This window comes from Cheilinus undulatus, linkage group 5 (genome assembly GCF_018320785.1).
Source record: "Cheilinus undulatus linkage group 5, ASM1832078v1, whole genome shotgun sequence".
Lineage (NCBI taxonomy): Eukaryota > Metazoa > Chordata > Actinopteri > Labriformes > Labridae > Cheilinus > Cheilinus undulatus.
In genome coordinates this window covers 50,580,906-50,604,191 of record NC_054869.1, presented here as the reverse complement: position 1 = coordinate 50,604,191, position 23,286 = coordinate 50,580,906, and the positions used below count along the sequence as shown (strand labels likewise).

General features: G+C 38.0%; 1 protein-coding gene across 1 annotated transcript; it reads left to right on the top strand.

Annotated features, from left to right (window-relative positions):
• Positions 1–7,299: 7,299 nt before the first annotated feature.
• On the top strand, positions 7,300–21,966 carry tbx3b (T-box transcription factor 3b). Its single transcript, XM_041788000.1, has 7 exons — positions 7,300–7,718; positions 10,456–10,723; positions 12,021–12,167; positions 16,534–16,610; positions 18,871–18,995; positions 19,094–19,482; positions 20,942–21,966. The coding sequence occupies exons 1-7, from the start codon at positions 7,408–7,410 to the stop codon at positions 21,239–21,241; spliced, it is 1,617 nt and encodes a 538-aa protein (XP_041643934.1). The 5' UTR covers positions 7,300–7,407; the 3' UTR covers positions 21,242–21,966.
• Positions 21,967–23,286: the final 1,320 nt, after the last annotated feature.

Sequence of the window (23,286 nt, the reverse complement as noted above, 5' to 3'; positions counted from 1 at the left end):
AATGGGTGAAAATTAGGAGAAAGAAGTGGCAAAAGAAGCGTCAAAATGGGCAAAAAGTAGGAAAAAAGTTCTATTTAATGGCGAAAGATAGCTTAAATGGGCGAAAAAAATCGCAAACAAATTGTGACAAAGGGCGAAAAGGGCTAAAAGTGGAAAAAAGTAGTAGCTAAAATGGGCAAAAACTAGGATAAGAGTGGTATTTAATGACAAAATCCAGCTTAAATGGGTGAAAGTTGGGAGAAAAATTGTGAAAAGGGGCAAAAATGGGACAGAAGTGGTGAAAAAAATCAGTAAAAGTTGCAAAAAAAGTGTCACAATGGGCAAAAAGTGGGGAAAAAGTGGTATTTAATGGCAATGGGTAGTTTAAATGGGTGAAAAGTGGCAAAAATGGTGAAAAGGCCAAAAAAAAGTGTCCCGTTTTAAAGGTTTTCTGGGGGAATAATATTTAAAATTATGACATGAAACAGCCATGAGTATCACTGATCTAAGCAAGTGTTTTGGTCAAAAAGCCAAATTATATTGACCATGATAGATTTCTAAAATCAATGAAAGGGTCAAACATCCAAGGGGGTGAGTACTTTTTACTGGCCTCGTAGACTAATGGGTGCTCCTGCCTTGTTTATATTATCCCCACACCCAGCAGGGTCCATCCAGTAAAGGAGGGCTCTGCCAGGAAGACTATGTTCCTGGGCAGGGACCCAGTGGAGATCTGCGGGTTTATCCTCAGTGACAGGTTTCACACACAGCCTTTGGGCCAAGCCCACAAATAACAGCCAGGGGTCTTGTTTGCCACCCTTCTCAGGCCTGTTTCAGATTACTGACTGGCTCTTTGAAGCCGGCTGATGGACATGCTGGGTTTTCCCCTGCCTCTCTGCCAGAAAAAGACTGGAGCATCAACGGCAGTACCACTCGCTGCTATCGAGAATAACCTCTGAATTAGGTAAGTATCAGAGCACAGAAATGACAGGAAACAAAAGGTCCAGTGTGGGAAAGTTTCTGATTTCACGGCAAAAATGCTATTTTTGTTTCTGTGAAAAATAAAACGCTGTTTCTCCTCATGATTACTCCCCCGAAGGCCTTAACTTTGAGGGAATATCAAGCTACTATACAAATAAGTCTACAGTTAACACCAAAAATAGGCACAGTAGTTGCTGCTGTGTTTATGAAAAAATGAACTTTTCATCATTTGATGTTTTTCTATGTGGAGGATGACTAAAACCCAGAGATTTGTTCAATTATAGAACACAAAAGAGAATGAAAAGAACGACACAAAGTCAAAAAGATACACAAACATGAACATAGAAATATGTTCTCTAATGTTTAAGTTTCATTCATATACAACAGCGTGCGTTCTACTTTATTTCAAATCAAAGACAAAAAATTTTTTGTGTAAGTCTATATCAGAAGAATTTTAGTATTACGCTAAAGCAGTGGTTCTCAACTGGTGGGTCAGGACCCAAATGTGGGTCGCAGAGCAGTTTTCAGTGGGTTGCTTCTAGGTGTCTGAAAAAAATGGAAAGTCTTGAAATCCCTACTGGACATGCATCGATACCTTTTTATTTTACCCTCTTTTACTGAGAAATTGGGTAAATTAAATGTTTGATCAAAATTTCAACTGATTAAGCTCCCCTTATTGCATCCATCTTCTTACATTCTCATTTAACTAAACATGAGTTGCTGAAAATTGTTAGGAAACTTGGGTCGCGATCTGTCGATGGACAGACTGGTGAGTCCTGAGGCCGGACCAGTTGAGAACCACTGCTCTAAAGTTAACATAGTAATACCTCTGTATCCCAGAGCTTGCCTTTTATTCTCATTTATATTTTTAACTTTTATGAGTCTTTCTTTAAGATAAAAGTCTTTAAGAATTAAAAAAAAAGGCCTTTGTTGTCAAACTCTGGGGGAAATTAAATATATAAATCAGGGCTGTTAATATGAAAGCCTTAACACTGTGATTAATCTTGAAACCTTAACCATTTGAAACCATTTAATCATTTGACTGAGTTTGACCACAACTTCCTCCCGTAAGACAAGGCAAGTTTATTTTTTTACAACACATTTCAGCAACAAGGCAATTCAGAGTGCTTCACACAGGACCTTAAAATACAAGAGAAAAAGAAACACAATGGAAACATTTTAAATAAAACGTGTAAAAGGTGATAAAAACAGCAAATAAGACCCACAAAAGATAAAAACATGGGTTCCTTTCTGTTTCTTGGTTTTGTTTTGTTTTGGGTTTTTTTGGATGTCAGAAACAACCGTGGTCCAGAGACTGGTTTCTGTCCCAGACAGTTTCACATAACTGACCTATCCCTCTATATATATGCCAGAAACAACCTTGGTCCAAAGACCGGATTCTGTCCCAGACAGTTTCCCGTTTCTGACCATCAGAAATAACCATGGTCCAGAGACTGAGATTCTGTCCCAGACAGTTTCACATAACTGACCTATCCCTCTATATATATGCCAGAAACAACCGTGGTCTGTAGACCAGATTCTGTCCCAGACAGTTTCATGTTTCTGGCCAATACCTTTACATATATGCCAGAAACAACCTTGATCTGTAGACCGCATTCTGTCCCAGACAATTCTACGTTTCCAACCATCAGAAACAACCGTGGTCCATAGACTGGATTCTGTCCCAGACAGTTTCATGTTACTGACCTATCCCGGATGCCAGAAACAACCTTGGTCCGGAGACTGGATTCTGTCCCAGACAGTTTCACATTTCTGGCCAATACCGGATCTTTATCAGAGCTCCAAGCTCTTAACTTAAAACAATTTTAAAAAATGTACAAGCTGATAAAAACATCAAATAGAACCCCAAAAAGATTTAAAAAAAAAAACACACATATTAAAGTAAAAGTTACAGTACAGAGTTTGAGAGAAAATAGGAAGTTTGAAGTTTTTTAGTCGAAGGCAGCAGTGAACAGGTGTGTCTTCAACCTTGATTTAAAAGAACTCAAACCCTCCGTAGTCCTCACATCTTTGCTAATGTTAGCAAGGATGCTAAAAACAACACGGGATCAAGCCATGGTCATACCTCCCTGTTCAGCTGCTTCAGGACAGTTTTCTTCTTCAGCTGCTCAGATAAATGCTGAAAAGTGCTCCAAACCTTTGAGACAGTCCTGTTTGTTAACAATATTAATCCAGTGTAGAAACCCACGATGGAATTGGCAAAATTGAAGTTAATTAGCGAACTTTAGGAGCTGAAGACGGAAAATATGATGCATTCAGGTAAGCTCAGTAAATTAGACGACTGTATTCTATATTTTATGATGTGTTTAAATGTCACATGAAAATGTTAAAATTTACTTTTGACTTTTTGAGTGCTATCTCCTAATGCTGACAGGCTTTAGAGCTCCTGTGGTGGTGACCATCATAAGTGGCACATATGTGTCCTGAACCTGTCGCCCTCACTCATAAAAAGTTTTCACTGGGACGGTCCTGCACTGTTGGGGTCCATCAGGCAATAAAAAGCCTGTAACCAAACCCACAACCTAATCCAGCAGGGACAATCGCTGGCAAAGGCCGCACCGCCACAGAGCGAGATCCCTGCAGACGGTCCACATACAGCGCTTCATGAGAGGGGAAACCACATTAATGGAGCTACAAAAACCACAGACTAAGACTATCAGAATGGTGGGTTACTACTCAGGTTTCATGAAGTTGGACAAATGCATGACAAGTGCTGTATGGGCGAGCATGCCATGACAATGCACGTGGCTTTCAGCACCATTCTAACATGTGGACATGTGAATTTTCTTTGATATCCTGATTTTTGGGGGTGAATTAAGGAGCCATTGAAGGTGCATTGTCGTGGATCAGTTACTAATATGTCCAGTACCAAGAACAACACCTCTTTGCTCTTGCTCTGGAACCGTTGGCTGCTGCCGTCAGGAAAGATCCTAACTTTCCTGGAATACATATTGGAACAACTGAACACAAAGTGATGCTTTATGCAGATGACATTTTGATTTTAGAACTGGACCACAGCTTCATTATGCCTTCTGCCTACGACACAAACAAACAGGATATTGAGGTTTTGGGGACCTCTGAAACCAGTATAAACTTGTCTTAACAGGGTCAAATATGTCCCCTTTAATGCTTCTGTTGAATCCAATAATCATTTGAAACTTTGAGGTGATTTTACAAGTTTACATTAAGCTGCATTTATTACAAAGAAAAGAAAGTTGTTTAAACAAAGATTTGTTTTTATCAAGCTACTGAAAAAGGTAATTTAATGTTACTTGGATTTTCTTATGTGCTAATGCACATAAAAAATAACTACAAACAGTCGCCTTATGTATTTTTCTCAGAGATCTGATTGGGTATTTTTTATTTGTGTTCTAAAGATCACGTTTCAAAGGTGCAATAGTAGCAAAGTTATTATCTGGTGCAATTTTGGTAAATGTTACCTTCTTTAACTTAAATATTCAGGAAAATATTTGGAAAATTCCTCTGCTACACCAGGAGTTCTCAACCTTTTCAGCCCGTCACCCCCTAAATAAAGGTGCCAGACAGCGGGGACCCCCACTGCACCTGAAGGTGGTTGAACACAACTATGCACATTCAAGAATAGTCATGTGGAGACAAGAGTCCAAAAGAGGAGATAAAGGGGAGAGCTTCCTGGGGCCCAGACAAACCAGGGGCCCACGGAGGTCAACAAAATTCTGGTCCATTGTAAAGTTAAGCTGTGATATCCATGTTATATATTTAATGTGAAAAAATATCCACTCTTATCAATGAAACAAATCTCTTCTTCAAATCATTTGTGTAGTATAAAGCCAGCTTAAAAAATGTAAATCTATCATGCTAAAAAAAAGAATTAAAATGGGTTAAAAAATGGGTTAATAATGGCAAAACTTGTGGAATAGCTGGTGGAATTGGATTTTAAAAGTTGCAGAAATAGGTTAGAAGTGGCAAAAAAAATTATAGAAGAATGGCAAAAAATAATTTACAAAAGGAAAAAATGGGTTACAGTGGCTAAAATGGGCATAAATTGTGGTAAAAGGGAATTAAGAAGTGGCTGAAAAGGCTTTAAATTGACAAAAATGGTTGGAAATCTGTTAAAATGGAAGAAAAATTGATAAAAACTGGCAAAATAGTGCTACCTGAGACAGAAAAAAGGCAGATATTGGCAGAAAATGGTCAAACTGGCAAAGACGAGTATATCAGATAGTGAAATGTGGTTAAAATGGGAAAAATTTGGCATAAGAAGTGGTAAAATGGGGTTAATAGTGGGAATAATGGGTCAACAGAGGCAATACTAGGCATAAGTGGCAAGAATTGGTTTAGAAGTGGCAAAAACAGGCAGAAAAGAGCAGTGGAAAGGGATTAAAATGGCAAAAATAAGTGTTAAAATGGCAAAAATGTGTTCAAATTTGTGGGGAAAAATGATGACAACTGGTTACAATTTGGCAAAATTGGTGTAAAGTTGCAACAGTGTAATTTAAAAATATTCTTAGTTTTTTTAGGGAATCTGGAGACCCTCCTCTTTGTGTCTCGCGACCCCCAATGGGGTCCTGACCCCAAGGTTGAGAACCAATGCCCTACACAATCAAATACAAAAAGACAAGAATGATATCAACACACTGAAGCTGTTTGACTTCATGGGTTCATTTTCATGGGTTCTTTAAATTGGATGTGAATGCTGCAGGGTTACAGGGTTCTTATGGTTCATCAGGTGGCTTAAACTGTTAAAAAGAGTTAGACTGATAAAAATATTCAGCCCAACCTACTTAGAAACACACAGGAAACTCTTTTCAAACTTTCTTTTGGTAGATTAGCCAGATTAATGTTTGTACAAACTACAACTGTTATAGTTCAAGAACAAGAAAATCAAAGTGAAATTTACATTCATTTTCAAGTAGATTCAACAAGACTAATCTTTGTTTAACTTTATTTTTTTAAATACATGCAATTCCACATAAACTGAGCTTTAAACATAGCTCACACTCTCAATACAGCTTAACACAATAGTTTAAATGATACCATTTATGACTCCCTCCCACTGGTTAATACTGTTAACTATGCTGTTAAAGCATGAAAAATGAATCTGGGCAAAAGTAAATTGAACTGAATTTAATCTGTGATATCTACAATAAAAATCCAGGTTTCTAGCCTGACATAAGTAAATTTTGTAGTCAGTTTCTTTTGTTAAAAATACAATTATATTTTTTCTTCTTAAACATGAATAATATAAGCCAGTCTTCCAAAGTTCATCCACATAACTAAGCCTGACTTTGTTACCTTTACTCAGTTTCATTCTGTGTTACAAAAATACAAAAACAACAACAACAACAACAACAAAAACTACATTATCCATGCCCCCTGTTGCATTGTGGGTATTTCAAATTAGTGATAAATGGCTTTTCTAACAATCAGGAATAGACAAACTGCTAACTGAGGACATGGCAGTAATGGGGATATGGGGATATGGTGGAAGAATTTTCCCATGATGCCCTGGGGCAGAGTGTTTCTATGTGTTTAGATGTGTTTAGATGAGATCAGGTGGGTTTAGGTGTTGAACGTTGTACAGAGATCACTGCTGGGATTCCTTTGTTCATCTCTCTGATGGATTATTGTTGATTCTGATGATCAACACGTCTGCACCATGAGTGAAAAGAGGACTTCCTGAAAATCAGTTTGACCGGCTGAATTAATTTTGTAGTTTAATATTTAACCAATCTCTGATAATTTCAGTAATGAGGGAATATCAAGAATATATGGAAACAAATGCAGATACTTGCATGCAAAATAGCTGGGAAGCATAAATTATACTGCTCTTATTATTGTGTTAAACTGCATTGGAAGTGTGAGTCAGTTTTACAAGCTGAGAATAATTGAAATTAAATGAATTTCAAAGAAAACATGAAGTTAAACGAAGATTAGTCTTGTTGAGAATGTAAGTACATTTCACTTCATTTTTCTTGTTCTTGAACTAAAACAGAGAAGAAGTTTTGACAAACATTAATCTGAATAATCTACAAAACAATGATGATAAAAGTTGCCCAGGTTTTTAAGCAGACTGGGCTGAATGTTTTTATCAGTGTAGAATGCTCCACAAATATTTGAGTAATGCAAAAAAACGTAGTTTTTAAAGTAATATTTGCTTAAATTATTTGATCAGACACAACTTTCGGTTTTACAGTGTTTAAAACACTCGGGGCACAAAAGGCCAACAGAGGATGACTCCGCCCACCGCTGGTGTCACGAGTCCAAAAGTGTCAATGAGCAAATCAGCGTGGACAGAGGCGAGGGGGCATCAGAGAGCAGCGGAAAGCAACCAGGAGTCATCCGAGGAAACCGAGGGAAGCATGGAGAGAGATGACTGAAACTGCAGACAGAGTTAACATGTTAGCCTGAAGTGAGTCAAAGATCTTCTTTTCTTCCCATGTTAAGACCATGCGTGTTTTCTCCGACCTTTGTGCTTCTCCAGAAACCCTCCAGTCCTTCCCAGCCGGAGCAGGAGACCCGACCCCTGCGTTAGGACCGGCCCTCTTCACGGCCGTCGCCTTCTCCTCCAGAGGATCGTCAGACCTCATCACAGACCCGATGAGCCACAGGTCACCTCCGCAGCAGACTTCGGTGTTCAGCAGGCCTGTCCAGTCTTTAGAGGGGGCAGAGGACGAGCCCAAAGTTTCTCTGGAAGAAAGCGACCTTTGGAGACAGTTCCACAGATACGGGACCGAAATGGTTATAACCAAATCTGGGAGGTACAGTAGATGAGTGAACGAATGAAGCTGAAGTTCTTCAGAGATAAGAGATTTATATTTTCAGCCTTAAAACAGAGCAAGACAGACTCATTTCTATCGATTAGTAAAAAGAATATTTACAGTTACGGTGTTTCACACAAGATTATCTAGGCCTAGAAATGTCTAAATGAAGAATAACAGTTTATTTTATGTTATTTATTTTACTATAAAATAAAACAGTTATTGGCTCCTGTTTGATACCATGTTATCAAAAATAGAAGTCTGACAGACTCCCAAAATCATTTATTGTTTTGACTCTGTCAGTAAAAAACGTTTACAAATGAAGGAAAAAGAGTCATTTTCACCCGCTTTTCCAAAAGTTGCCAAATGTCCTTTTAGACCTGCTTCCTTACATTTGGTTAGAAATATGATTGAAGATCTGTGAGGACTCTACCACTGATCTTTAAAATAATAGAGATTTTATCAGGGGAGATACCATTTTACTAAACCTCAATGAAATAAAAATGCTGCCAATATACTGTAATTTCAGAAAACTGTCAGTGAAAATCGGCCAGTATTTTGTGGCTGGTTCTTCTCTTGTACACTGTAAGCCCGGATGAGTTGAATTTACTTTAAACATTTGAGGAAACCGGTGGCCCTAAAAAATTGAAGTGATGTATAATGAAAACTTGAGTGAGTTTAACTGAAGTTTTTAAGCACAACAAACTAGATACCAAGTTGATTTAACTTTAAATCTCTTGCAAACTCAATTGTTCTGCATAATTATTAAATTTCATATTTTAAGTCCATTGCACTAAATTACAAGTTGATTTAATTGAAAATAATTTGGAAAATTTCATAAAGTCAACTTAATATCATGTGTACACTGTAAATGGCTGTTAGTGACCCACTGCACCAGTAGTTGTGCCATCCAATGTTCAGAGACATTAATAACATTAACTCATGGAGTGCCAGCCCTTTAAAATGGAAAGTGGCTTGTGCCAGCATTTTTGGCCATTTTAAGTCATCTTTCAAGACCCACAGAATATTTTGTACTATGACTCTGAAAACACAGAATAACTCAAATGAAAGAAGAAAGTCTGTATATCATCAAGCAAAACACCGTTTGTTTGCAGCTTGTTCCGTTCTTGATTTATCTGAAGTTGAATAGAGGCTAGTTTCACCTAAAAGACCACTTTTTTTTTTCCTAGAAAGCTGAGAAAAATGCATTTTTGTGAAAGAGAGTCTGTCAAGCAGAACAGTAATTTGAATGTTATAATTTTGCCTTCAGTGACATAAAAGACATCTGAAAATTGTATTACAAATGTTACTTTATTGTAAAATAAATAAAATAAATACAAAATACGGCACAATAAAACTGGACGACCTCCCCCCGATACGCCCACGTCCTCTCCTGCTTGTGTGTCCCCTGGCACTGCCTGCCTGTATTTCTGAGTTCTCAGAGAAGCCCAGTAGTGTACTGTAGTGCCTAACAGATGTATTAGACCACCTGTCAGATTTGTCTCAGAGACCATCCAGCATCATGAAGTGCTTTAATGCGGACTCTTTCATTTTCAGTCAGCTCTCCACGTTTTACCATTTTGAACAGGAATGAGGAATTTCAAACTGAATTCACCCAAATTTGAGCCGGCTCACTGGGCTTCTCTGAGAAGTCAGAAATGAATCAAGCATAACATTCAACCACTAAAACTAATTTTTCTCTTCAGTAATGCAAGTAAATAACCATAATTTGACATATTAATCAAGAAATATTAATGTGCTTTACTATTTTTCAGGTTTTTTAAATTTGAAAATTCATGGATAACAATAATAATTATATTTTAGCATTAAAAATATCATTTGGGTTAACGAGCTTCTACATATTGATGTATTAACCATTGCAGAAACATAAAAAAACATTTTGGTAATTACCAATGCTGTTAATTTAGGGCAGCTGTGGCATAAACCTTACTTTGGGTGCTGGTCTAATAAATTTGTTTAGCACTGTAAGTCAAGATTGTATCATGATTCTAAACATTTTGTTGAGTATTCTGTCTGCATGGGGTCACAGGGGTTCGTACTCCTGCCTCACAGGCTCCTGGTTCACTTTCCTGTCAGGGCCTTTCTGTGTAGAGTTTGCATGTTTGTGGATTCTCTCCAGGTACTCTGGCTTCCTCCCACCACCAAAGACATGCTCGTTAGATCGACTGATCACTCTAAACTGGCCATAGGTGGTTGTCTGGTTGTCCGTCTCTATATGTCAGCCATGTGACTGACTGGCTTCAGCCCCATGCAAAACCACATATTTAGATTTATTATGGTTGAAACATTTTTGTCATCTGCATTTCCATCCACAAAGTAAAACTTAATAAAAAAAGAGGTTTTATCATCTAAGAAAATATTCCAAGTCTATATTCAGCTCACTTTATTCAACCTGCATGTTTGTTGTATTTCTGCAGAATTTAATTTTCATGCAGCCCTCCTTGCAAACCCCATCAGTCATGTCCATCTTGTTTGTACCCTGCTTGTTCAAAAATCCAAAAAAGGCCATAGGTTTGACTTAAACGCCACCACTTAGAATATCGCGATACTATGCTGTATTGATTTTTCCCCTCACCCCTAGTGCATGTGTGTATGTAAGCATATAAGCTAATAAAATACAGTGATATTAGTCCAGACTGATTCTGTTAATGTGGCCTTATTCCATGGTTTAAGTGTATATGGGTGTCGTTTACAGCGGTATCTCTCCTACCCTCAGACGCATGTTTCCACCGCTCAGAGCCAGATGCACAGGGATGGACAGTCATGCCAAGTACATTCTTCTGATGGACATAGTGGCAGCGGACGACAGCAGATACAAGTTTCATAACTCCTGCTGGATGGTGGCGGGGAAGGCGGATCCTGAGATGCCCAAACGCATGTACATCCACCCGGACAGTCCAGCAACGGGTGAGCAGTGGATGTCCAAAGTGGTCAGCTTCCACAGACTGAAACTGACCAACAACATATCGGATAAGCAGGGGTTTGTAAGTGTGGAATCACATTTTTGCACAGTCTATTGCAGGGGTTTCAAACTCAAGGCCCGGGGGCCAAATCCGGCCCGTGGAATGATTATATCCGGCCCACAAGATCATATCATATTAGTATTATAACTGGCCCACCAGTATGAGGTCTGCAGATTTCCTCCAGTATAATAATATGAACTTCAACTTGATTTCTTAAAATATCCTTGTTAAGCCATAAAAACCTGAAAAAGTAAAGAGTAAAAAATATTTCATGAAAAGTCAAGAATGTGGGGAAAGAAATATTTTTTTATATATTTCTTTTTCAATTTTGAATCTCAAGATGACAACTCAAACTTATAATTTTTACTTTTCACTTCATACTTTGACCTTTTAAACTCACAATATCGATGATATGGCACTTTTTTTTATCTTTTAGATTCACAATTTTAAATTTTAAGTCATATTTTGACCTTTTCAACTCCTGACTTTGGCTTTTTAATCCCACATTTTGACTTTTTAACTGATGATTTCAATTTTTTTTTCTCATATTTTGATATTTTGAATTGACCTTGTAGACTCCTAATTGAAATTGAAGTCATATTTTTAAATTCTAGCTCGTTTTTTGACATTTTCAACATCGACTTTTGGCTTTTTAATCCCATATTTTGACCTATCAGACTCACAGTTTAAAATTTTAAGTCATGTTTTGACTTTTGACCTCATGATTTCAAATTTTTTCCCATATTTTGACATTTTAAGTCAATCATTTTTAATTTTCATTTCATATTTTGACCTTTTAGACTCCCAATTTTAAATTTAAGTCACATTTTTAATTTTTTAAGTGAATTAGTTTTTAATTCTAGCTCATATGTAGACATTTTCAAATCCTAATTTTTGCATTTTAATCCCGTATTTTGACCTTTTAGACTCCTCATCTCTTTATAAACATTTTTTTCTATTTTTAATATCGTGTTTTAAATCTTTTGAAATATTAGGTTGGACTTTTTAGATTTGAGCCTTTAAACTTATAATTTTTTACTTTTTTAAATTTTCAAATGATTTATCATCAGTGCTGTTTTTTTTAATATTTTATTACTGGTGAAAATGAGGTCAACAGTTTTTGGTTAAAAAGGTGACTCTGTTAGGCCCTCAGGTTCGACCTAAATCCAGAATCCGGCCCCAGCTGTGATTGAGTTTGACACCCCTGATCTATTGGATCAGTATTTTATCCCTGGGCCCAGTTTGTAATCGGAAAACTAGACAACTTTTAAAGAATATTTCTCCAAGTGTTTCACTTAAGTCCATCTTTCATCCACAGACGATTCTCAACTCGATGCATAAATACCAGCCGCGCTTTCATATTGTGAAGGCTAATGACATCCTGAAGCTTCCTTTCAGCACCTTTAGGACATACGTCTTCTCTGAGACAGCATTCATCGCAGTAACGGCTTACCAGAATGATCAGGTAGGAAGTTTGTTCCATCAGTATAATCTGAATAGCTTTTCTGGACTGAAAAATGTACAGTGGTACCAGTGGGACGAAATATCAGCAGACAAAAGCTTAATAATGTCTGTTATTGGTAGATTTGGAAATTACTCTGCTGACATGCACATATCGGCAGAATGTATGAATGATGTTTCATCCTCATTCCTCATATAAAGAGTCTCCTCAGGACTGACAAGTTCAGTCATGTTTGATGTTTTTCTCTTGAGAAGGTTTTTTTAGTTACTTGAAGCACTTTGTCACAGTTACACACATGGTCAAAATTGTTGGTACCCCTCTGTTAATGAAAGAAAAACCCACAATGGTCACAGAAATAACCTGAATCTGACAAAAGTGATAATAAATAAAAATCCAATGAAAGTTAACCAATGAAAATCAGACATTGCTTTTGAATTGTGGTTCAACAGAATTATTTTAAAAAACAAACTCATGAAACAGGCCTGGACAAAAATGATGGTACCCTTAACTTCATATTTTGCTGCGCAACCTTTTGAGGCAATCACTGCAATCAAACGATTTCTATAACTTTCAGTGAGACTTCTGCACCTCTCAGCTGGTATTCTGGCCCACTCCTTATGAGCAAACTGCTCCAGTTGTCTCAGGTTTGAAGGGTGCCTTCTCCAGACGACATGTTTCAGCTCCTTCCACAGATGTTCAATAGGATTTAGATCAGGGCTCATAGAAGGCCACTTCAGAATAGTCCAATGTTTTGCTCTTAGCCATTCTTGGGTGTTTTTAGCTGTGTGTTTTGGGTCATTATCCTGTTGCAAGACCCATGACCTGTGGCTGAGACCAAGCTTTCTGACACTGGGCTGCACATTTCTCTCTAGAATACCGTGATAGTCTTGAGATTTCATTGTACCCTGCATAGATTCAAGACACCCTGTGCCAGATGCAGCAAAGCAGCCCCAGAACATAACAGAGCCTCCTCCATGTTTCACAGTAGGGACAGTGTGCTTTTCTTGGTATGCTTCATTTTTGCGTCTGTGAACATAGAGCTGATGTGCCTTGCCAAAAAGTTCCAGTTTTGTCTGGTCTGTCCAGAGGACATTCTCCCAGAACCTTTGTGGCTTGTCAACATGCAGTTTGGCAAATTCCAGTCTGGCTTTTTTATGATTTGTTTTCAACAGTGGTGTCCTCCTTGGTCGTCTCCCATGAAGTCCACTTTGGCTCAAACAACGACGGATGGTGCGATCTGACACTGATGTACCTTGACCTTGGAGTTCATCTTTAATGTCTTTAGAGGTTGTTCTGGGCTCTTTTGTTACCATTCGTATTATCCGTCTCTTCGATTTGTCATCAATTTTCCTCCTGCGGCCACGTCCAGGGAGGTTGGCTACAGTCCTGTGGATCTCACATTTCTGAATAATACGTGCAACTGTAGTCACAGGAACATCAAGCAGCTTGGAGATGGTCTTATAGCCTTTACCTTTAACATGCTTGTCTATAATTTTCTTTCTAATCTCCTGAGACAACTCTCTCCTTCACTTCCTCTGGTCCATGTTTAGTGTGGTAACCCTAACACCATGTCACCAAACAGCACAGTGACTACTTGTCACCCTTTAAATAGGCCGACTGACTGATTACAAGTTTGTAGACACCTGTGATGCTAATTAGAGGACACACCTTGGTTGAACATGTCCCTATGGTCACATTTTTTTCAATCTTTTCTAGGGGTACCATCATTTTTGTCCAGGCCTGTTCATGAGTTTGTTTTTTAAAAATAATTCTGTTAAACCACAATTCAAAAGCAATGTCTGATTTTCATTGGTAAACTTTAATTGGATTTTTATTTATTATCACTTTTGTCAGATTCAAGTAATTTCTGTGATGATTGTGGGTTTTTCTTTCATTAACATAGGGGTACCAACAATTTTGTCCACATGTGTATCTCTGGGATCTTTCTTTTATATGCCTGCAAACCTCACGTTTGTGTGGAGCATATATTTTAACTTAAAAGTGCTTGACTCCTTAAAAATGGTCCAAATTTTATGGAGTACACTACAGCAATGGTTCTCAACCTTGGGGTTGGGACCCCATTGGGGGTCGTGAGACACAAAGAGGGGGTCTCCAGATTCCCTAAAAAATAACTAAGAATATTTTTTAAATTACACTGTTGCAATTTTACACCAATTTTGCCAAATTGTAACCAGTCACATCATTCTTCCCAAAAACTTTAACACATTTAACACTTGTTTTTGCCATTTTAAACCCTCTCCACCACTTTTTTTCTGCCTGTATTGCCTAGTATTGCCTCTGTTGACCCATGACTGCCAGTATTAACCCTACTTTACCTCTTTTTAATGCCAAATTTTTCCCATTTTAACCACATTTCACTATCTGATACCCATCTTTGCCAGTTTGACCATTTTCTGCCAATATCTGCCTTTTTTCTGTCTCAGGTAGCACTATTTTGCCTATTTATATCAATTTTTCTTCCCATTTCACCAGATTTCCACCCATTTTTGTCAATTTAAAGCCTTTTCAGCCACTTTTTAATTCCCTTTTACCACTATTTATGCCCATGTTTGCCACTGTAACCCATTTTTTCCTTTTTGTCTGTTATTTCTAGCCATCCCTATATAATTTTTGCCACTTCTAGCCCATTTCTGCTACTTTTAAGATCCAATTTTACCAACCTATCCACCATTTTTGCCATTGTTAACCCATTTTTTCCATTTTTAACCCATTTTAATTCTTTTTTTAACACAACAGATTTACATTTTTAGAGATAAATACTACACACATGATTTGAAAAAGAGATTTGTTTCTTTGATAAGAGTGGTTATCATTCAGGTCAAATATAAAATATGGTTTTCACAGCTTAACTTCACAATGGACCATGATTTTGTTGACCTCCATGGGCCCCTGGTTTGGCTGGGCCCCAGAAAGCTCTCCCCTTTATCCCCCTCCTTTCGGACAGCCTTGTCTCCACATGACTATTCTTGTATGTGCATGGCTGTGTTCAACCACCTTCAGGTGCAGTGGGGGTCTGGCACCTTTATTTAGGGGGTCAGGGGCTGAAAAGGCTGAGAACCTCTGCACTACAGCGCTCTCTGTGTGTATGTCATCAAGTTATTACAGCACTGTTGGTAGCTATTGGTTTTATTCAGAATACATTTTGCATATATGTGCATATCATGCCAAGGAAATGAGTTTTGATTTTTCATTGCTGAATGTCTATGAATGTAAAAAAAATAGATCGATATCTAATTGTAGAATTATGGGTTGTTATATGGTTTTAATGTCTGTTGCTTAAACCAGTGGTTCTCAACCTTGGGGTCGGGACCCCATTGGGGGTGGCGAGACACTGAGAGGGGGTCACCAGATGCCTTAAAAAACTACAAATATTTTTTAAGTTACACTGTTGTCAATTTACACCAATTTAACCAAATGTTAACCCTTTTTCATCACTTTTTGACACCAATTTTGCTAATTTTAGCACATTTTTGCCACTTAAAACCCATTTTTGTCCATTTTAAACCCTTTCCATCACTTTTGTCTGCCTGTTTTTGCACTTCATAACCAATTTTTGCCACTTTCTGCCTATTTTTGCCTCTGTTGACCCCTTTTTACACCCCTTTTGGCCCATTCTAACCACTGTTAGCGACTTTTGCTAGTTTATATCCACTTTTCATCCCATTCCACCTTGTTTCCATCATTTTTTTGTGATTTTAAGCCACTTTTGAATCCCCTTTTACCGCTTTTCTGTCCAATTTTGCCACTTTAACCCATTTTTTGGTTATTTTTGTCACTTTTAACCCATTTATGGTTCTTTAAAAATCCAATTTCACCACTTTTTCAGCATTTTTTGCCATCATAACCAATTTTATCAATTTTTAACCCATTTTAATTATATTTTTTAACACAAATGTTTTCATCTAAAAAAAGCTAAATGAATAAATAAAGATATTTCTTTCTTTGATAAGAGTGGTTATTATTCTGGTTAAATATGAAATAGGATTTTCACAGCTTAACTTCACAGTAGACCGTGGTTTTGCTGACCCCCATGGTCCCCTAGTTCTGCTGGATCCCAGAAATCTCCCCTCTTATGGACAGCCATCTCTGCATACGACTATTCTTGAATGTTCCTGGCTGTTCAGCCATCTTCAGGTACAGTGGGGGTCCCCGGTCTCTGGCACCTTCTTTTTGGGGGTCAAAGGCTAAAAAGGTTGAGAACCAGTGGGTTAATAAAAGAGACAAAAAGAGATCAGAGACTTGAACTGGATGAAATGGGTTTAAAAAGAAGAAGTCACAATTTAGGCTTATAATAAAACAATTAGAATTAATCAAGACTTCATGTGTCTCTCTATTTGTGCCATTAAAGATCACGCAGCTGAAAATAGACAACAATCCTTTCGCTAAGGGCTTCAGAGACACGGGCAATGGAAGGAGAGAGAAGAGGTAAGTGTTCCCAGGGACGCAGCACAGGGGGGACAAGGGTACTGATTACCCGGGCCCACAGTGGGGAGGGACCCTTGAGGAGCCTGTAATGAAAAGTGTGTTTTTATCTATTTTTTCTTAGTAATTAGTGTCATTACTGAATCGGTCAGCAGACTGAAATTTGTATCAAATGGAGTAAAAGAAATACTGAGGGGCCTCTGCTCCTCCCTTAAAAATGTCTAGATGGTACAGTCCAGCACTGCAAAATAATGCAAGTAAATTCTGTTTAACCACAGTAAAAGTATTGTGCATAACTGGGGAAATTATGCTTCAAAATACATCGAAATACATATATATGCTACATTTGTTGCTTGGCTAGCTGGTTAAAGGGGGGCTGTGTAATATTCTTTCTGGGGGCCCAGTATTCCTAGCTACACCCATGCGTGTTCCCTTCATATCTTTGTAAAAATAACTTTTATATTTTGTTTCAATATCTAAAGAACAAATTTTCTTTTTGGGGCCATAGTTCTATTTAACTTTGTTCAGCATCACCTGGAGAGTAGTACCAAAAATCACATCTCAGTACTTTTTTTTTTTTATTTTGCAGAACTGCAAAAGGCAAACAGTTCTCACTGTCAGCTTGTTTTTAAAATCCCAGACGTCACACAAGCACTTTTATTAACAGCCAGCTGAACGATTTCAGCAGCTACTGTATGTTTACACATGCAAAATTAATTCAGGTAATAAAGAGATCAGATCATGATGTGCATACTCATGCATCAAGCATTGAACAAGTAAAAATAACTGAGACATGCACACGGCTGTCCACTGGACTGATCTGTTAGAAAACAGCAGAAAAGAAGCTTTTCCTTCCAGTTGGAATCAATTAAAACTGCTCTGATTTGTACTAAACTGATCTGCGCTCAGTATTAACTCATCAGCAGAATGGACAGTAGCATCAGCTAACCATACATTCTGGTATAAAAGGAACATTATAAACTACACATTTCTATTAAAGCACATATTTCTGCAAAGTTTTTCTCCATATCTATATCAGGGTTAATCAGAAACATTAGCCAACTGTGTGTTTATTTTTCCTTTTAATTTAACTTAGCTTTAAAACATCTCCGTCTCGTAATGTTCCATGATTATTTCATAGCATGGTGAATGTGCAGGTCACAACTTGTCCATGGGGGGAGCATTTTGGAGTTGTTGGATTGTGTATTTGATGAGTTTGATGAGGGAAAGCCAAAAATACCATCTGTCTCCATAGTGTTAGCTGTGCAGCTGGTGTATCGGTCCCCCCAGATCTAGAAACAGCTTGCACCGACAACTAAAGGAAACCAACCGATTACTAAGACTATTGGAATTATGGCAATAGGCGAATTTGCCAAAATGTTGAAGTATCCCTTTAAGTCATGTTTTGACCTTTTAAACTAATTATTTTGTATTTTATCTCATATTTTGAACTCTTAACTTTGACTTCATAATCCCATTGTTTGACCTTTTAGACTCACAACTTAAAAATTTTAATCAAATTTTGACTTTTTATGTCATGATTACACATTTATTTCATATTTTGACCTTTAAAACTCATAATTTTGACTTTCTTTCTAATATATTTGCCTTTAAAAAACACAGTTTTTTCAATTTCAATGTCATGTTTTGACCTTTTTGAACTAATAAATTTACTTTTCTCAGATTATGAGCCTTTAAACTTATCTTTTTTACTTTTTGAACCTCAAAATCATTTATCAAAGTTTTTCCTTTTTTTCATAATTTATTACTGGTGAAATGAGGTTGACGGTTTAAAGGTGACCCTGTTAGGCCCTCAGGTTAGACCTGAATCCAGAATCCAGCCCCTGCTGTGACTGAGTTTGACACTCCTGATGTAAACAATCATTTATGGAATAACAAACACTTACTCCAGAAAAAATGTTTGTTTGATTCTGAACATTCTTTGTAAAATATTTGACATTGGCTGACAGGCTGGGATGAGATGGGCTAGCACTCATTCTGAATAATAAAATGTGTGTTTTTAAGTTTAAAGTAAAGGAAAAAAAAAAGAGTAAAAAAATAAAGATAAATTGTGATGAGTCGCAACAAGTGCACATTAACAAATCAACTTCATTAATCTGATTTGTAAAAGTAAAAGATGTGCAGCCCCATTGGCAGGTCACAATTATAAAAATTCATAGAAACAACTAGACAAATTAATAAAAAAAATAAAACATGAAAGGTTTTCTTTTATGAAATTCATGCCTATTTTTTCCTTCTTTAGGAAACTGCAGCATTTACCAGTAAAGTCTAAAGAGACACCAGTGAACATAAACCTGATTCAGGACAGTGAATGTAAACCTGTGATAGACTCCTCGCTACAGTTCTCTGTAAACTCCACATCTTCAGGTACAGAACTTCATCGTGTTCATTAGTCATTCTGTTAACACACGAGATTCTATCACAGAACAGAAGTTTAAAATGACTCTTTACATTTTATTTGTCAGATTCTCATGAAAGTGGGCGTGGCAAAGACAACAATGTTGAGGACAATCCTGAAGAAGAAGATCACATCACCCAGCAGGAAAATGGAACACAGTCCAGAGTTTCATCAACAGAAATAACAGCACAAAGTCACCTCAGTGCAGAGGAAGAAATGGACACCAGTAAGAGCCATGATTCCCCTGACTTAGCTGATTCAGCTGGTTGCTGCCAGCCACAATGCTTAGAGCGGGATCGGTTTTGCAAATTATGCAGCAGTCTCCCTCACAGTTGTGTTTATCCACCAAAACTCCTGGAGCATGCAATGCTGTGTGGACTGAGCCTGACAGCCCCTATAAGGACTCCAGGATCTCCAGGCTTTCACACCAGGCCACCTCAGCATCCGCTGGTTCAGGTACAACCAACTATTAACTCAGACACCTGTTAGTACGGTACATTTTACTGATACTTAATATTCAGACTCTTAAGAAGCTTAACTTAGTGATTGATCCTACTGTTCCATATATGCATGTAGATTTCAACATTCTGACCTGAATCTACACGAATGCCTTGTTAAGTCACAAATCTCAGACATTTATGTTTGATCAGGGATGCTTGAGTGAATAAAAAATGCAGGTTTTCAAGTTTTATTAACTCAAGATTATTGTGATTCTCTATGGAATTTGATTTTTTGTGCAAACCTTAATAAAAAAAATAATTGGGATAATGTGTGAAATATAAGAAAAGAAACAGTTCAGTGATTTGTAAATCTTTCAACGTAAATTCAGCAGAGCACCGCACAAAGACAAGATATTAATCCATCCATGCATCCGTCTTCTTCCGCTTATCCGAGATCGGGTCGCGGGGGCAGCAGCCTAAGCAGGGAAGCCCAGACTTCCCTCTTCTAAGCCACTTCATCCAGCTCATTTCCAACCTGGGAAGATAAGACAAGATAATAAATGTTCCTTTGTTGTTGTTTGGGAAATTTACACATATTCTAAATTTTATGCCTGCAACATTCTTGAAAAAGCTGGAGCGGAGCCAGTTATCTTAAGTGTTACATCCCCTTTGCTTCTAACAAGGATCTATAAGAGTCTACTGAATTCAGGTGTTTCACTCAGACAAAGGTGTATAAAATCAATCAAATCAATTTTCAAACATTTGTGATACAAAGTCAGCTGCTCTGAAGAGCTCAGAGACTTCAAATGCATATCAAAAGTGCATTTATTTAAATATTTCTTCACAGTCCCTGTTGGTGTGATGGTCAGGCAGCCAAATACTTTAGTCCATAAAGTTTACCTCAGTACTAACTGTGCCTTTACAGATGTGCAAGTTTCCTGTACTATGGGCACTAATACCCGACACACTCACACACACTAGCACTGAGGAATCTTAAGTCATTATTTACAACAACTTAACCCTCTGAGGACGGCAGTACTGTGTACGACAAGGAGAGACAGTGTTATTCAAAGTTAACCCTATAGAACCCAGCGTAGTGCCAGCGCAACGATTAGCATCTTCATTTTTGATTGGCGGTAGATTTGAAACCCGATAAGATAGATCGATCATTCTTTTTGCATTTAAATCTGGGGAGTTTCACTAACATTTCACACATTCACCATGTTTCAGAGCACTTTTTCATTGCAGTGATGGGTTTGTAAAAATACAGAATAAAGTGCATACAACAAAAATCTTTATAAATGAGACCCCAGTTATTTGCAGCACTTCCTGCGTTGAAATAATCATCACCTTGTGGGCATGACCTGTCATATGATTCTTACACGTCCCTACCCGATAGCCCCCCCATTTCACATCTCAGCTGTACATTTTTGTCAACAGATAACTGGTTGATTTTTTTTTCTGCTTGTTAACAGGACCTGGTGAGCTTTTCACAATCTGGAGCCTTTCTGTTTTATCCCTACTGGAGCTTTACAGCAGCATCAGCTCCATATCTCTTCCCACCAGCACCATCTGGAGTGGATTTCAGAGCCCTTTCCAGTGTCCACAGCCGGGGCTACCTCACTTCTCCCCTCATGTCTTCTGTTTCTTCTGTGAGTGGTGGGGAATTTAAATATTTTACCCCTGACTTGCTTTTCCCACCCAAAATAGACCAGAAGAACTCACTGGGCAAAGCAGATGTGGACTGCAGTAAGGAGGAGTTCAAAACAGAGTGAAAATCTAACTTGTGACTTATAGCTGCTAATGAATGTGCCTGCATGTGATCTGACCCCCCCTCACCTACAGACTGGTAAGGCTGCCATTCCAAGGATCTGCCACTGTATACTGAAAAGTTTCATTCATCAGCCTCCGTTACTGATGACTAAAGAGCATCTCATTTCAATACATGATAACATCATACATGATTGAGGTGAAGTTACATGTGGATACTAAAGATGCTTAGAATCAGAAAGTTCTACACTGAGTTACATGAGAAACCCTCCAAAAAATAACGTCTCCATAAAATAAAATAAAAAGTAATGGTGTTTCATCACCAGATGAAACTTGCTGTAAAGTTTAGCCAGCTACTGAGCCAACAACAGAAATGACAAAGACTATATCACCAAATAATGAAGTGGTACCTTGTGTAATTGGTTTAAAAAAAGAAACTGCCTCTGCACCTTCATTAAAGTACTCAATATTTTAAATGTTTTTTCTTGATTTCCTATCTTCCCTCTTCTTCTTCCTTCTTTCTTGAATTTTTTAGAGTTAAAAAAAAGTTACTTGTACTACAGTAAAAAAGAGAAGAGACCCCATGGTTCTTTGCCTCTGATTTCTCAGGCTGGCTGGGTGACCAGCGCCTGGAAGAGGTAGTGCCAAACTTACTCCATGTCAGAATTTATTTATTTATTTTTGCCCCATTAGTTGTTACCGCAGTAACGACTATTCCCCCTGGGGTCCACAAAGAGACATGACAATACACAAAACATAATCAAACAAATATACAAACAGTAACACGATACAGTGAAATACAATAAAATCAAACAGTCACAACAAACCAAGAGCTAACATATTTCATTGTCTGAAAACAGATTATTATGGAGGCCGCTTCTTGCACCTTTAGTGCAACAGGTTTTTGTTGCCAACCCCAGATCTGTGCCTGTCAACAATTCAGGTCTCTGAGCTCTGCAGCCAGTTCCTCTGACCTCATGGCTCGGTTTTAAGATTGCATTTATGCTTTGTCATTATGAGTCCTTCCATAGAGAAGTGTGTACCTTTCTTACACATGTCCAATCCGTTTAATTTACCACAGGTGTACTCCAATTAAGGTGTAAAAACATCTCAGCAAAGACTGGGGGGAACAAATGAATCTGAGCTGAATTTCAAGTTTTTTTTGCAAATGGCCTGAATACTTACGCCAATGTGATATTTCAGTTTTTATTTGGAATAGTTGTTTTCATGTTGTCATGTCGGGGTGCTGAGTGTACATTAATGAGGAGAATAAACTGTTTTCCAAAGATAAACATTTTCATGCAGTTCACAGTAATCTACAGCTGTCAGTCCTCTGCATCAGTCTCCTAATATGGCTGCTAATCCAAGTTAATCATGTTGCACAGCTGAAAACCATTTTACTCAAAAGGGAGCAAAAAGACTGGACACTGGAAGACTGGAAGAAGGTGTTGTGCACAGACGAGTCCAAGTTTAAGGTCTTTGGATCAAACAGAAGAACATTTATGAGACGCAGAATAAATGAGAAGATGCAAGAACAGAGGTAAAAAGAATCAGTCAGAAAGGTGGAGGCAGCGTGATGGTCTTGGTGGCTTTGGAGTTGGTAGATTAGGAGATTTTTAAAGAGTGGAAGGGACCTTGGGGAAGGAAAGCTATCACAGCATATTGCAGTGCCATGATGTACCCTGTGGAAAGCACTTGCTTGGGGCAGTTTCATCCTACAACAGGATAATGACCCAAAACACACCTCCAGAATGTCTACGAAATATTTAAAGAATATAACCTTGCAAAGCAAATGGATATGCCCGTTTCCTTGTTTTTCACTGGCGAATCCATCTTGCAAAGCTCCTGTCAGAACCATTTGGGCCCAGTTACAAAGTGACAGGACCAATCAGCGACGAGGGGCAGTACTTTCAGACGTGGTGGAGTCATGATGTTAACAGGCAGCAGCAAGAGGCCGGTGTGATTGGCAGAAGAGCTCACCGTGGATGCTGCTAAAGTGCCAGTTTTATCAGAACTTGACAACATTTCTTCGTTAAAAGAAGAACAAAGA

What these genes read in the sequence shown, in the direction of transcription:
- tbx3b (XM_041788000.1), top strand. Translation starts at nt 7,408, where the DNA reads ATGCGTGTTTTCTCCGACCTTTGTGCTTCTCCAGAAACCCTCCAGTCC. An exon ending in AATGGAAGGAGAGAGAAGAG is followed by an intron (nt 16,611 to 18,870) that starts GTAAGTGTTCCC and finishes TTCCTTCTTTAG; the next exon opens with GAAACTGCAGCATTTACCAG. An exon ending in CTCAGCATCCGCTGGTTCAG is followed by an intron (nt 19,483 to 20,941) that starts GTACAACCAACT and finishes GCTTGTTAACAG; the next exon opens with GACCTGGTGAGCTTTTCACA.